The sequence below is a fragment of the Eurytemora carolleeae genome, unplaced genomic scaffold, assembly GCF_000591075.1.
Source record: "Eurytemora carolleeae unplaced genomic scaffold, Eaff_2.0 scaffold1553, whole genome shotgun sequence".
Taxonomy (NCBI): domain Eukaryota; kingdom Metazoa; phylum Arthropoda; class Copepoda; order Calanoida; family Temoridae; genus Eurytemora; species Eurytemora carolleeae.
In genome coordinates, this window is record NW_019397898.1 from 1 (window position 1) to 12,862 (window position 12,862).

At 32.5% G+C, this 12,862-nt stretch overlaps 2 protein-coding genes across 3 annotated transcripts; both read right to left on the reverse strand.

Moving 5' to 3' along the window:
* Nucleotides 1-1,412: 1,412 nt before the first annotated feature.
* Nucleotides 1,413-11,656, reverse strand: LOC111716264 (uncharacterized). Its single transcript, XM_023491701.1, has 6 exons — nucleotides 11,633-11,656; nucleotides 11,459-11,563; nucleotides 5,247-5,340; nucleotides 4,665-4,882; nucleotides 4,058-4,130; nucleotides 1,413-1,508 (listed from the first exon to the last, which is right to left on the reverse strand). The coding sequence occupies exons 1-6, from the start codon at nucleotides 11,654-11,656 to the stop codon at nucleotides 1,450-1,452; spliced, it is 573 nt and encodes a 190-aa protein (XP_023347469.1). The 3' UTR covers nucleotides 1,413-1,449.
* On the reverse strand, nucleotides 7,751-10,588 carry LOC111716267 (4-hydroxyphenylpyruvate dioxygenase-like protein). Of its 2 annotated transcripts, XR_002768445.1 has the most exons (3): nucleotides 9,211-10,588; nucleotides 8,164-8,648; nucleotides 7,751-7,877 (listed from the first exon to the last, which is right to left on the reverse strand). XR_002768445.1 is itself a non-coding variant. In XM_023491703.1 (2 exons), exons 1-2 carry the CDS (start codon nucleotides 10,357-10,359, stop codon nucleotides 8,283-8,285), a joined length of 1,515 nt encoding a protein of 504 aa, XP_023347471.1. In that variant the 5' UTR covers nucleotides 10,360-10,588; the 3' UTR covers nucleotides 8,033-8,282. The 2 variants fall into 2 exon arrangements, 1 of the variants encoding a protein (XP_023347471.1); XM_023491703.1 differs by lacking the exon at nucleotides 7,751-7,877 and having other exon boundaries at nucleotides 8,033-8,648.
* Nucleotides 11,657-12,862: the final 1,206 nt, after the last annotated feature.

A 12,862-nucleotide genomic window follows, 5' to 3' on the forward strand; every position in this document is an offset into this window, starting at 1 on the left:
CTGAGGAGGTCGGCCCGGCGTCTAAGACTAGGTTTCAGACTCTTAGATTCTACCCGGGAAAGACTCAATTCCTTTTGTGTGGGACTTCACATGTCCCCAGGTAAGGATTATAGGTCATAAAGAGTCAATGTTCACAATTGAAATAGAAGATTGGCGCGAAGTGACCTAAAAGCCTAGTAATTTAATGATCTCAACAGATTTTCAAATATGTACATCGCCGAACTGCGCGATTACTCAACTATATTTATTTTACAATGTTTTATCTATCTGCAGTGTTCTGCATTAAATAGAAAATTCCTTTTAATAATTTTAAATAAATTATAAATTTCTAGGATTTTCAAGATTAAACTTATTTTGGAAATAAATCTAACAATAAAAAGACATTAAACAGAAATAAAAGCATATTGTGACTTGTGATGCAAACTCTGAAAAAGAAGGACGGCTTTAAGAATCTTTAAAAAGTCCAATGAGCGTGAGAGTAATTGTGCAGTGTAAACAGACCCATTTCATTAAAATAGTGATTAAATAAGTCTCTAGTGAAGCTAGTTGGTTCTCAGTGAATTAGAAATAAAAATTGTGAAAAACAGTTTTGTAATCTGTGAATTGCAAAGATGTTGACGCAAGAATTTGCAAAAATAAACATTGTAAAATATTCAGTTTTATTATTGTGACGCAATTTGACTTTTTTTGAACTATTGTAAAAAAAATATTTCATGCAGTAACCTGAAATGTAACAGGATATAGGTAACAGTTCATTTTTAAATCAAGTTTAAATTATTTATCAAAACTTTGAATTCTGAGTCCGTGATTTAAAACATTTGGAGATTTAAGAATCAGGTCTGAATCAGGTCATTAAGATTAATTTAAGACTAAAGCTGAGGGATCTAAGTTGCAACTAAAAGAGTTGATTCTTTGCCACAAACTTTGATATTCTAATCCCTATATCTTTAAAACCCAATGTGGTAAACCTTTGATATTTCAAACTTATATTATTTGACCTAACAGAGCTGAAAACTTTAGAATGGGATATCCTTAATCCTGATCGGATAATTAATCTGGAGATTAAAAATGAGAGAATAACAAGCAATATTTAATCTCGAGATTAAGAAAAAGAGTGGATTAAGCATTAATCCCGATATCCACCATTCAAAAGTTTTCAGCTCTGAACTCATAATTTGAAATATCAAAGGTCTACGTCATTGGAATCTACAGATATAGGTATTAGAAAATCATAATTTGTTGCAAAGTCATTTATCACGAAGTTTGTTTCATTAAACCGGTTCAATATCACTAAAACCAACCAAGGTCGGTTTTATTTTCATTGGGCCTAACTCCTTAAGTCGAGCCGAAGATCTTGCAGCTGTCAATCACGTGACACAAGCCGTAGTCAGAGTTGGGTCTTAAAATCGGGTTTAAGGCTCGAGCGGAAGTTTTAAAATTTTAAAACTCTTACCTTGTCTCTCTATGCTTAGGTCCGAACTCTGGTTTCATAATATAATTGTTTGCTCCTGAAAACAAAGGAACTGAGTTTTTGCCACAAACTCTGATCTTATAAAGATATAAAACCTATATCTTTGCAAACCAATGTCGTAGTCTTGTGATATTTCAAACTATGAATTCTGTTACACACCAAATAATAGAAGTTTGAATGATCAAAGGTTTACACCATCAGGTTGCAAAGATATAGATAAAGAATACATTATTTTTCGAAAATCAGGCAATTTAACTAAAGAAAATTTAGTTATAGGTACAGAACAATTTTCAGTTTAAAGTTATTACAAAAAAATATTCTCAACTTGGCATTAACAAAAGTTAGCCACGACAAATGGATTTTGACCAATGGGAGAATACCTTAATTTTCCTTATTCTAATTCAAATCATCCAATTAAAATAATGGTTTTAAATACGTGTAATTAAGAAATAAAAAAATAAAAAGAATACAGAATTTTTATGACAATTTTTTATAAGTGAGTAAAAATAAATTTTAATTATCTAAGAACTATATTTTTGAAAAGCCCTTGAAAAATGCAGAAACATGAGTCACACTTTGATATTTGTTTAAAACAAAAAAAATGTTTAGTTAAAAAGATAAAATTTCATTATCTAATACTCCAAACCTTTACAGTAACCCCTATCAATGATTGACAAGATATTATTGTTGTTTTAAATATTAAAATTAAAAAGTTGTACAATTTGTTTTGTTTATTATGAGCAAGGAACATATATACAGGAACGCCCAACTCAGATATACGTAAATTGTGTACTGTACACTGTTGGAGGAATGTAAACAAACCCAGTGCTCCCACAGATGTTAAAGGAAAGGACTGCAGCTCTGAGGTGATATTATAGTCCAACAAAAAACAAGGTAATATATTAAGTTAGAGTGAATACATATGATTTTTGGCTTTCTGGTCAAAATAGAAAATAGAATTGCAATAAAGTTTTATTCCACCCCTTGGGCCCTCTTCCCTCAAAAATGATTCTTTTTTTGATCTCCTCCAACTGCAGTACACTGATTTGACGCATGAGGAACGGTCTATATATTTCTTGATTATGGCCTTCTTCCCCCCGTTCATATTTTTTTGTAATTTCAAATAAAAGTTTTTATTTTTAAAATGATTTTCAGTTAGATTCCGAAGAAAAAGATTTGAGCTGAAAACTTTAGAATGGGATAGCCTTAATCCCAATCACTAAATCTAAGTATCCATTCCAATGCACACACTTCTGATTTTCTTTTTAATCCTCTCTTTTGGATAAAAGTTACGTTTGATTACAATTACAGATATGATGTTATATCGATTGGACTAATATCCGACTTAACTATAAAGTCAGCTGTTCACAAGCCGACTTTTAAAGCATTTAAACAAAATGAAAATTTAATCATGTTAATATGAACTTATTATATTATAAAACATATTTTATTACATTTGAGGACTATTTTCATTTTGAACGTTAGTCATAATAAACATTAATTCAGAACTTATGTTCGTTCAATCGATCATTCGTTCAATTGATATGACACCATAAACAACAGAAATGTGCAAAAATTTAAAACCGGGTTTTCAAAAGTTAAAGAGCCTATCTCTAATCTTTAGAAAATAATCTAGAGACTAAATTAGTCTTGAGATTAGCAAAAAGAGAGGATCAAGCATTGATCTCGATATCCACATTCTAAAGTTTTCAGCTCTGAATGAATAATGTAATGATACTGTGTTCTAGACAGAAGGAGACGGTCAAAATGCTGTATTACTAGACTGACTTTTTTACCTCATCCTTCTCTAGTTTTTTTATTTCACGCTTAAATATAAGAAAAGCAAATTAGAATTATCAAGTTACATCTTAACTTTTCAAAAAAAATCTACTTTTATCAATAGGTCGGTCTTCAATAAGAAAAGTTATGGTTTGAAATATACTTTAGTTTGACGTGATGACTGCAGTGTACCTATTAATATACTTTAGTTTGACGAGTTGAATGCAGTGTACCTATTAATTTACTTTAGTTTGACGTGATGAATGCAGTGTACCTATTCATATACTTTAGTTGGACGTGATGACTGCAGTGTACCTATTAATATACTTTAGTTGGACGAGATGAATGCAGTGTACCTATTAATTTACTTTAGTTTGACGTGATGAATGCAGTGTACCTATTAATATACTTTAGTTGGACGTGATGACTGCAGTGTACCTATTAATTTACTTTAGTTTGACGAGATGAATGCAGTGTACCTATTAATTTACTTTAGTTTGACGTGATGAATGCAGTGTACCTATTAATTTACTATAGTTTGACGTGATGACTGCAGTGTACCTATTAAAATACTTTAGTTTGACGAGATGAATGCAGTGTACCTATTAATTTATTTTAGTTTGACGAGATGACTGCAGTTTACCTATTAATATACTTTAGTTTGACGAGATGAATGCAGTGTACCTATTAATATACTTTAGTTTGACGTGATGACTGCAGTGTACCTATTAATATACTTTAGTTTGACGTGATGACTGCAGTGTACCTATTAATATACTATAGTTTGACGTGATGAATGCAGTGTACCTATTAATTGATGCAGCTTGGCGACCTCATCCTCCTCATCCTCTTCTTCCTCTTCATCTTCTTCAATAACATCCTGAGCAGTATTTTAATTAATCAATCTGTGGTCAAAACTTTTGAATTTTAAATCTGTTCATAACAATTTCCCCCCGCGCGCAAGACCTGCCAGTTCGGGCTAGCTAGCTAGCTTATATCTTTGGTTTTTCAAAGCACGCAATTTGTTGCCAGTCATGGGGGGCAAAATCTTGTGAAAATGTTCGTATAGGCAGAATCTCTGCTGTTCCAAAAATATGCTTGCCAGTCGGATCGCTTCACGTTCGAAGGTGCTAAAGCGTCGGGAAACCCGTCGGTCGCAGGGTGCAATTTGAACTGCATTCTTGAAATCATTTATAATTTTTAACTTGTATGTTAAGCGCAATCCAACCAAAAATGTTGAACACCAGGAAACCTTCATTTACATAAAAGTGTACTGCAGTTTATGGGAGTAATGTAAACAAAATCGTTGTTGCTCAGGCATAGCTTTATTTAATATTTTTATTTCTCCCGGAAATTGCGGTACAATTAGTAAACATAGATATTGGTGGTTCTTGTATCTCTAGCTCAGTATTACCTTGAATGCAAGCTGTTTCTTTAAACTGGGTGTAGGACTAGGAGCGGGTTGAGGAACGGGTTCTATCTCTAGGTAGGATCCTGAGCTAGAACGGATACCATTCTCTTTTAGACTTGGATCTAAGACGGATCCGTCCTGTCCATTTTCCAATGCTTTTTCAGAAGAGGCGGTCCGGTCCAACTTTGAGTAGTCATCCACACACCGTACATGGACATAGCCTAGTACATATTCGAAAGTACATAATTTTATGTACATAGCCTTTAATTGTCATATTCATACATATATACAATTGTTCATGTACAAGACACTTCAATAATACATATTCATCAATACTCATGTTCATTTACATAGCCTAGATAAAATCTATATAATAATCATCTTCGCTCATATATTAGGGCGTATGGTAGCTTCAGCTGGCAAAATGGCTGGACCAAATTAGCTGAAATGTTTTGAAGGAACCCTTGGTACCCTGGGGGTAACATATACGCTAAAAACTTTTAATTTTTTCTCAAAATTCGATTGTTTTATTCCACGGGTAACACCGGGCCCTTCATCTAGAAATACATATATATAAATTTGTACCTGGATGGGCTGATTTCTCAATACATACTCTATATGTTGGATTATCCAGATTTGTATATATATGTTCGGCTTCATCTTGTATCCTCTCAAAATTCTAAAGAAAACAAATCTTTGAAACCTGTTCACAATTTGCAGGGATACTGTCCATCTAAAGTAACCAACGAGATTATAGTGTATAGAGTGATGAAGTACGCTAATGCTTTACTAATTGTACAGGCCATGTACTCCACTTCCAAAGGTCAATCTGTATATTACAGTACTCGGGGGTGATTTCTAAAAATATCTAAATGAAGAATTTGTTTTTCATGTAAGTAATAAAATCCACTACTTCTTTATCGTTTAGGATTACATTTTAACAGAAATACCTACTTTACAGTCTTTTACAGAGCAATATTTCCTCGTTAATAAACTGTTCTGAGTAAAAACTGAGTAAAATTCAAGATACAAAACCTCCCCATACACTTGTACTTCGAAAGTCTACTGCATATTTGATGTTTGTACTGTATGATGCCATAATCTCTGAATATCCTATATCAGTAAACTATCCCATGAGTGTACACTCTGACCAATACACAGGGAGAGGTAGCTAAGATCCAGCCCCCTTGAAAGTAACCCATTAAACCCTTCTCTAAGCATACATGACTTAGAATCAGTCAGTAACATTTATTGTTCTGTAAGAGGGAGATTTTTAATTAAAGAACTAGATCAAGAACCAAGATGTCGTATATATCAAGATTTGAAAAATATATATTTTTATTATCGAATATTGAAGACCTAGAAACGTACTGTTCCAATAAAAATCTTTATTGCTTATAAATCTTTTACGTAAATTTAATGTTTTCTTATCAAGTTATTTATTACTAAACGCATGATGATAAAACCTGATAGAATTTTTCCATGTATTCATTTCGCTTAAAATGTTTTGGAATTTTAGAAAATTTTAATCACATTTTTATTCCCCAATGATGAACTTTCTGAAATTAAAACGCATCAGACGCGACTTTTCTTGAATACTTAAATATCCAATTCTCAAGTTTAGATGTTTCATATTAAATTTTGAATATTAAAATTATATTAAATAAAAAAATCATTTTTAAAATATACATTTCAGGTTTAGATTTATTTATTTTTTCTTGCTGAATTGAAGTCTTTTTTGTTTATTCATGATAAAACGGTCGAACAAAGTGAGATTTTCATACATCTTATATTGTCATTATTTTTACTAAAGTTTTATGAAAGGTGGAAGAGCTTTCATATGCTAAAGTTTCTTCTAAACTATCAAAGAACAAGGCAATAAGGGCACTTCATGCCCTCTATTCTAGTAACATTGTAAACTTTTAACTGTTAAATTAAAGTCTCCATTTTAATCATCGTTCTCCAAAAACAATTTTTTTCAGGATTTGTTGTTGTTGAAATTGCTGCAATTTTTCATTTTACCCATTCAAAACTTTTTTTGGGTCATTCGACTTGGCACAAAGAAAAACATGGCCCGATCAATTCGGCCTTTTCGACTTTTATCGCAGACACAGAAAAACAAACAAACACCAGGACAGAAAATTAAAAATAGATTTTCTTAAATAATTTTGGTTATCGTTAAATGATAATGATAATAATGATGAATTTATTATAATTATTTTTGTTATGGTAATAAACGACGACCTTGAATAATGCGATCATGCAAGGTCCATTAAAATAATTTTGATTGATATGAAAGAAGTTTTTGCCGTAAACCCAAGTTTTCCAATCTTTGCAACCAGCGTAACACGTGGATATTTAAAACTTTTTAATCCACCAGAGTTCAACGTTTGAAATATCAAAGGTCTGCAACATCGGATTGCAAAGATATAAATTCCTTGTGACAACCGCAAAAACGCGGACGTAATTTCAATTGATCTACAATTATGGAGATATTATTATTTTTATCTTAATATTGATAATCTCTTATTGCGGTTTTTCAATAAAATTTACTTGTGGATTATTTGAGATTTATAATAAAATTGTAATCAGCTGCGTCATTTTTTTTAACATGCTCAATTAAATAGGATTACTTTAAGTCAATGTTAAGTAAAAAAAAATAAATGATTGAACTTTTTGTTTTAATAAATCTAAGAATGAAAAAAAAATGTTGACTTGAAACGCTCTTCTTGAATTCAAAATCATATTTATTTTAAAATTATATTTATCATAATCATATTTATTACAATAAACAATGAAATTGTATGTTAACATAATTAAATCATAAATAATATCTACTTATTAAAAAATTAAAATTTAAAAAGTTGAAAAATCAATTTTTAAATTATTTTTAATTTGCACTTAAAATTTTGGAGCGAGAAAAATTTGATTTAATGTTTAAATTGTATTTCACTGTTTAATGTAAATAAGTTGAGTCTTTGCCACAAACTCAAATTTTATAATCCCTATATCTTTGCAACCTGCTAGGTGTAAACATTGTTATTTCAAGCTATGAATTTTGTTAGATAAAATAAGTTTGAAATATTAAAGGTTTACATTAAATGGTTGCAAAGATAAAGAATTTAGAAAGATAGAGTTTGTAGCAAAAACTCAATTTCTTTGCATTCAAACTTTTGGATCAACGATACAATTTTTATGTTTAGAGGGACAGAACGGCTATGTATGGCAGTTATATTGAGTATGCAGTATTGTGGACAAATTCTTTAGGATTCATTTGAACATATGACACTTTTTAAAGATATGTAAATCCTGAGTTTGAGTGCAAGTCGACGTTCAAAATCGCACTTTTGGCAAATACGTTTTCAGAATTGTTTTTTTTTTTAATTGTTAAATAACAACGACAAAAATATGTGAACAAAATTCTCCAGTAAACTAATTAGTTGTTTAGGAACGAGGAAACGTTTTATATGAATCCTAAAGACTTTGTCCACAGTTTAACTACCTTACATGGCCGGTCTGTCCCTTCAAATTGTATTACGCTGTTTCTATAATTAAAAATATGAATTTGAGAAAAGTAAAAACTTTTTAAGAAAGATTTTCCGATTTATAAAATATCACTTTTCAGGCTTTTCCTCTTTCCTCCTCTTCCCGACATAATTCATTTTCAGTTCTCAAATATTTTTCAACATTTTCTTGATTTTTCTCCCCTTTTTCTTGATTTTTCTCCTCTTTTTCTTGATTTTTATCCTCTTTTTCTTGATTTTTATCCTCCTTTTCTTGATTTTTATCCTCTTTTTCTTGTATTTCCTTGAGCCTGGCCAGCTCTATGATGGATTGAGCTAGAGCTCTTATATTCCCGGCTCCGAATCCTCTTGAGCCATGGCGTTGAATGGCTTCCAAGAAAAACGTATCTTTGATAAATAATGGATGTGAGAAAATCTGGAGAATATAAAGGGAATTTCCTTTCTCAATTTCACAACCAGGTTCCTGTAGAACAAAGTGTTTACATTTAAAAAAATCAAAATTAGAATTAAAAAACAACCCTAATCCTAATAACTTTGGAACCAGATTTACTCGGCATTCTATATTTACTAATATGTAATTATCGTAAAGTTTGTAATACCATTACATCATAATTGTTTTTATTATAATTTTTAATACCATACCCCCCCCCCACACACCTACAAATCACCTTAGAAAGTTAGAAACTCTTAAGTTACAAGGGGACTCGCTAAGGATGAGACTGTACAGCGTTTATTCTGTCTGTTTCCTTATATTCATGATTCACTGGAATAGTAAACTTGTTCCCCCCCCCCATTATTTAATAAGCAAATTACAGTTTATATTCAAGGCAGAAGACTTAAATCGTGAATTCGTCATATTTTAAGAGTTTTAGGTCGTCTTTACATTGGTAGTCTGTAGTGGGTAACAAAGGGTTAACACAAACATGGCTTCTTCATAACAATACACCCCCCCCTTCTCCCCCAACCTTATTTTTCTAAATGGTGGAGGGGATAGGGGAGGTTTTTGTATGTAAATACTTTCTTTCCTTATCTATAAGAATCCCTAGATCCTGAAAAACTGTTGGATCTGAACCGACAGATATAATATCTTCTTTTTTATTCTCCAGTGTATAATAGGTGGGAGGAGGGGTTCGAAACCTTGCTCCGTGGGTCTTCATGGTAGAGACGGTCTTGATTATATCCTGGGTAAGGAGTCCAATATGCTGGAGGCCAGGTCCATCATGCTCCTGGATGAACTTGTAAACATGACTGTGCTCATGATCAGGAAGGGGTTCGGCAAGAACTAGTTTAAAGTTTCTTGTATCATCTCCGCCCCGTTGTTCCCAGGACACGCCCTCTTCACGACACATCCACTCAGAGAGCCACTCCCCCACCATCATCCTCATCCCGGCCTCGTCCTTTATCTGGATTCCGGCCTCGGGGTCGTCCTCTGCGTTGACCATAAACCTCTCCATCCCACAGCACTGGTTGTACCAGGACAAGATATTTTGACTCCCTCCAACATTACAAACATATGTCACATGATCAATACTCAGATCTACTCCGAGATCAGGTTCTAGCCTATCTCCGGGCCCTACTGGAGTAAATCCTGGTAGAAAGCCCCCTGAGAAACCTTCAGTATTTACAATACTGTGGATTACATTAGGACACGGAGAACTTACAACTGCAACCCTTATTTCTCCGTCTTTACTTCTCACGGTTGTTGGAGAATTATGAGATATGGATCCGTTCTGGATCATTCGTTTATACACGGCATCGACATCTCCAACCTCCAGGCAGATATTAAATACAGAATCCACTGTGTGTATCTTCTCAGCCCGGCATTTACAGCTCAACCAAGGATATTCACTGTTTGAAGTAGTACCCGGAGTCAGTTCAGAGCTAATACAAGCACCTGGAGTTGGTTCAGAGCTTAAACCAGAACCTGGAGTTAGTTCAGAGCTTAAACCAGTATCCGGAGTACATTCAGAGATTAAACCAGTACCCGGAGTAGATTGTGTATTGCAACCTCTCTGACTGATAAGAAACCGTGCTGAACCAGACTCTATCACTGTCTCAGTGTTTGCTCCTACCCTGAGAAAGGTTTGTCTGAACCCGAATGAATTTATCATTTTGTCCAACGTAGCTTGTAGGTCGGAGACACACCATTGTATATGATGAATGTAACCCGGCATTTTTAATGTTTGTAAATATATACTAAAATAGGAAATCCGTTGAATTGTTAGGAAAATCCTTGAAATTGTTTAGAATCTCACAAACTGTTATCTATCACATGCTAACTCTGTCTGTATAAGATATAGTTGTGTAAGTTAGAAGGTTTGCTATATACTGTAGATATATATACTGTACTTTCTCAACTACAGCTGATTGTCATCGAACAGGGATACACATTTTACACTGAAAACGATGACTAACAAAAATGAAAGCTAAAAAAGAAAAAACTTATACAATTGTTAGAAAATAAAGTAAAAAACAGAATGAAAATTTTGACAAAAATGTTAGCAACTAAAAAAATGTAAAATAATTTAGAAAAAAAAGATATAATTTTTTTTATTTTCAACCATTTTAGGATATTTATCATAAAAAATTGAGGAAGTATAGACAGAAAAAAATCTGCATATCTTTAAACCCACACATGACATGATTTAGTTTTGTAAATTATTAAATTGAATAATTATTAAAATCACGCTTTTAGATGATGTCTCATGGGTGGGGGGGGGCAGTAAAGGNTTTTATGCCCTATGCTATAGATAAGCACTGAAAATCATTTATTATTAGTATTATTATTATTATTATTATTGTTATACATTATTAACTAATGTCGATGTTTTATCTTTAATAAGTTCAACCGCAACACAACATTTTGTTGTTATTGTTGTTATTGTTGTTACGTGCACTTGTGACGCATAAATAACAGTAAGAACCTGAAAATTGTGAAATAGGAAGAGTTATGATATAAAATAATCTAGTAAACATATGAAACACGGCAACATTGTTTGCACGAAGTGACAATGAACCCTTTCAGTTCATAAGTGTATTTCCATACCACTGATTCAAGCTAAGAATGCAAATATATCGTCTTCCTATTGCAAATATTTATGGAACTTACATCAATACAGCGTTCTGAGGCCGTTCCTTATATGAACAAGGACCGTCCTAATAACGATAGTTTGACCGCTAGATGTCTCACTCAGATTCTTTATGATAGAGAGATAATCAGGGAAACACTTTATTTGGTCCGACCGTTGTAATGTTTATTTATAATATTCTTACCTCTTCTCTGTCTACTTCTATATTGTTGAAACACAGAATGTACTCATCGTTTATTAATGGTTCGTAATATCCTTCTTCATTCTTGTAGGACACGTACTCATGTACCTAACATACAAATTTGACATACAATCAACAATATCATAAAGCACTGTTTACGATGAAAAAGTGCCTAACTTCGTTAAATGTAAAATTTCTCATTCTAGTGATTTTGCTACTGCTACTGCTACTACTACTGCCACTACTACTACTACTTCTACTACTACTAGTACTACTACTACTACTACTACTACTACTACTACTACTACTACTACTACTACTACTACTACTACTACTACTACTACTACTACTACTACTACTACTACTACTACTACTACTACTACTACTACTACTACTACTACTACTACTACTACTACTACTACTACTACTACTACTACTACTACTACTACTACTACTACTACTACTACTACTACTACTACTACTACTACTACTACTACTACTACTACTACTACTACTACTACTACTACTACTACTACTACTACTACTACTACTACTACTACTACTACTACTACTACTACTACTACTACTACTACTACTACTACTACTACTACTACTACTACTACTACTACTACTACTACTACTACTACTACTACTACTACTACTACTACTACTACTACTACTACTACTACTACTACTACTACTACTACTACTACTACTACTACTACTACTACTANTAATGATAATAATATAATAATAATGAATGTTTTATCACCTCTCAAAATTTTTGAGGAACTGCACACTGAGGGCTATATTGTTAAGCAGGAAGAGAGTTGGATTTGTATCTAGATCCTCCTGCAGATTTCTAAACATTTGGAATAAGAAAATACTTTATTACAATACAGGGGGACTTATAAAATTGTGGGGAAAGAAATCTGCTGAATAAACTTAAGTTATTGTTTTAAAATCAAATGTACATAAAACTCTGAAATTGGAAAACTAGTTTATTTAAAAAACCCTCTCAAACATACGCGCACATGAGATTGCTGAAATACGCAGACATGAGATTGCTTAAATGTTGTTTTTCTATTCTACAGTTGTATTTGTATATACATATATATATATATATATATGTATTTATAAATAAATAATTTCATATTTATATATATATATATATACATAATTATTATTTGTGTCTGTTTGTAAGTCCGTCATAACGTTCGTACCTCTACACCGATTTGCCTCAAATTTTGGATGGGAAAAACCAGGGGAATATTCTCAGTTAGTTTTAACATTTATCCTTGTGTCATGGTTATTGACTAACAGTTCAAGGTTATCCAATTCATCCTTGATCAAACCAAGCTTTAAGCCGCGCACCGATCTCAATCAAACATGCCGCGTAAGGGTCAC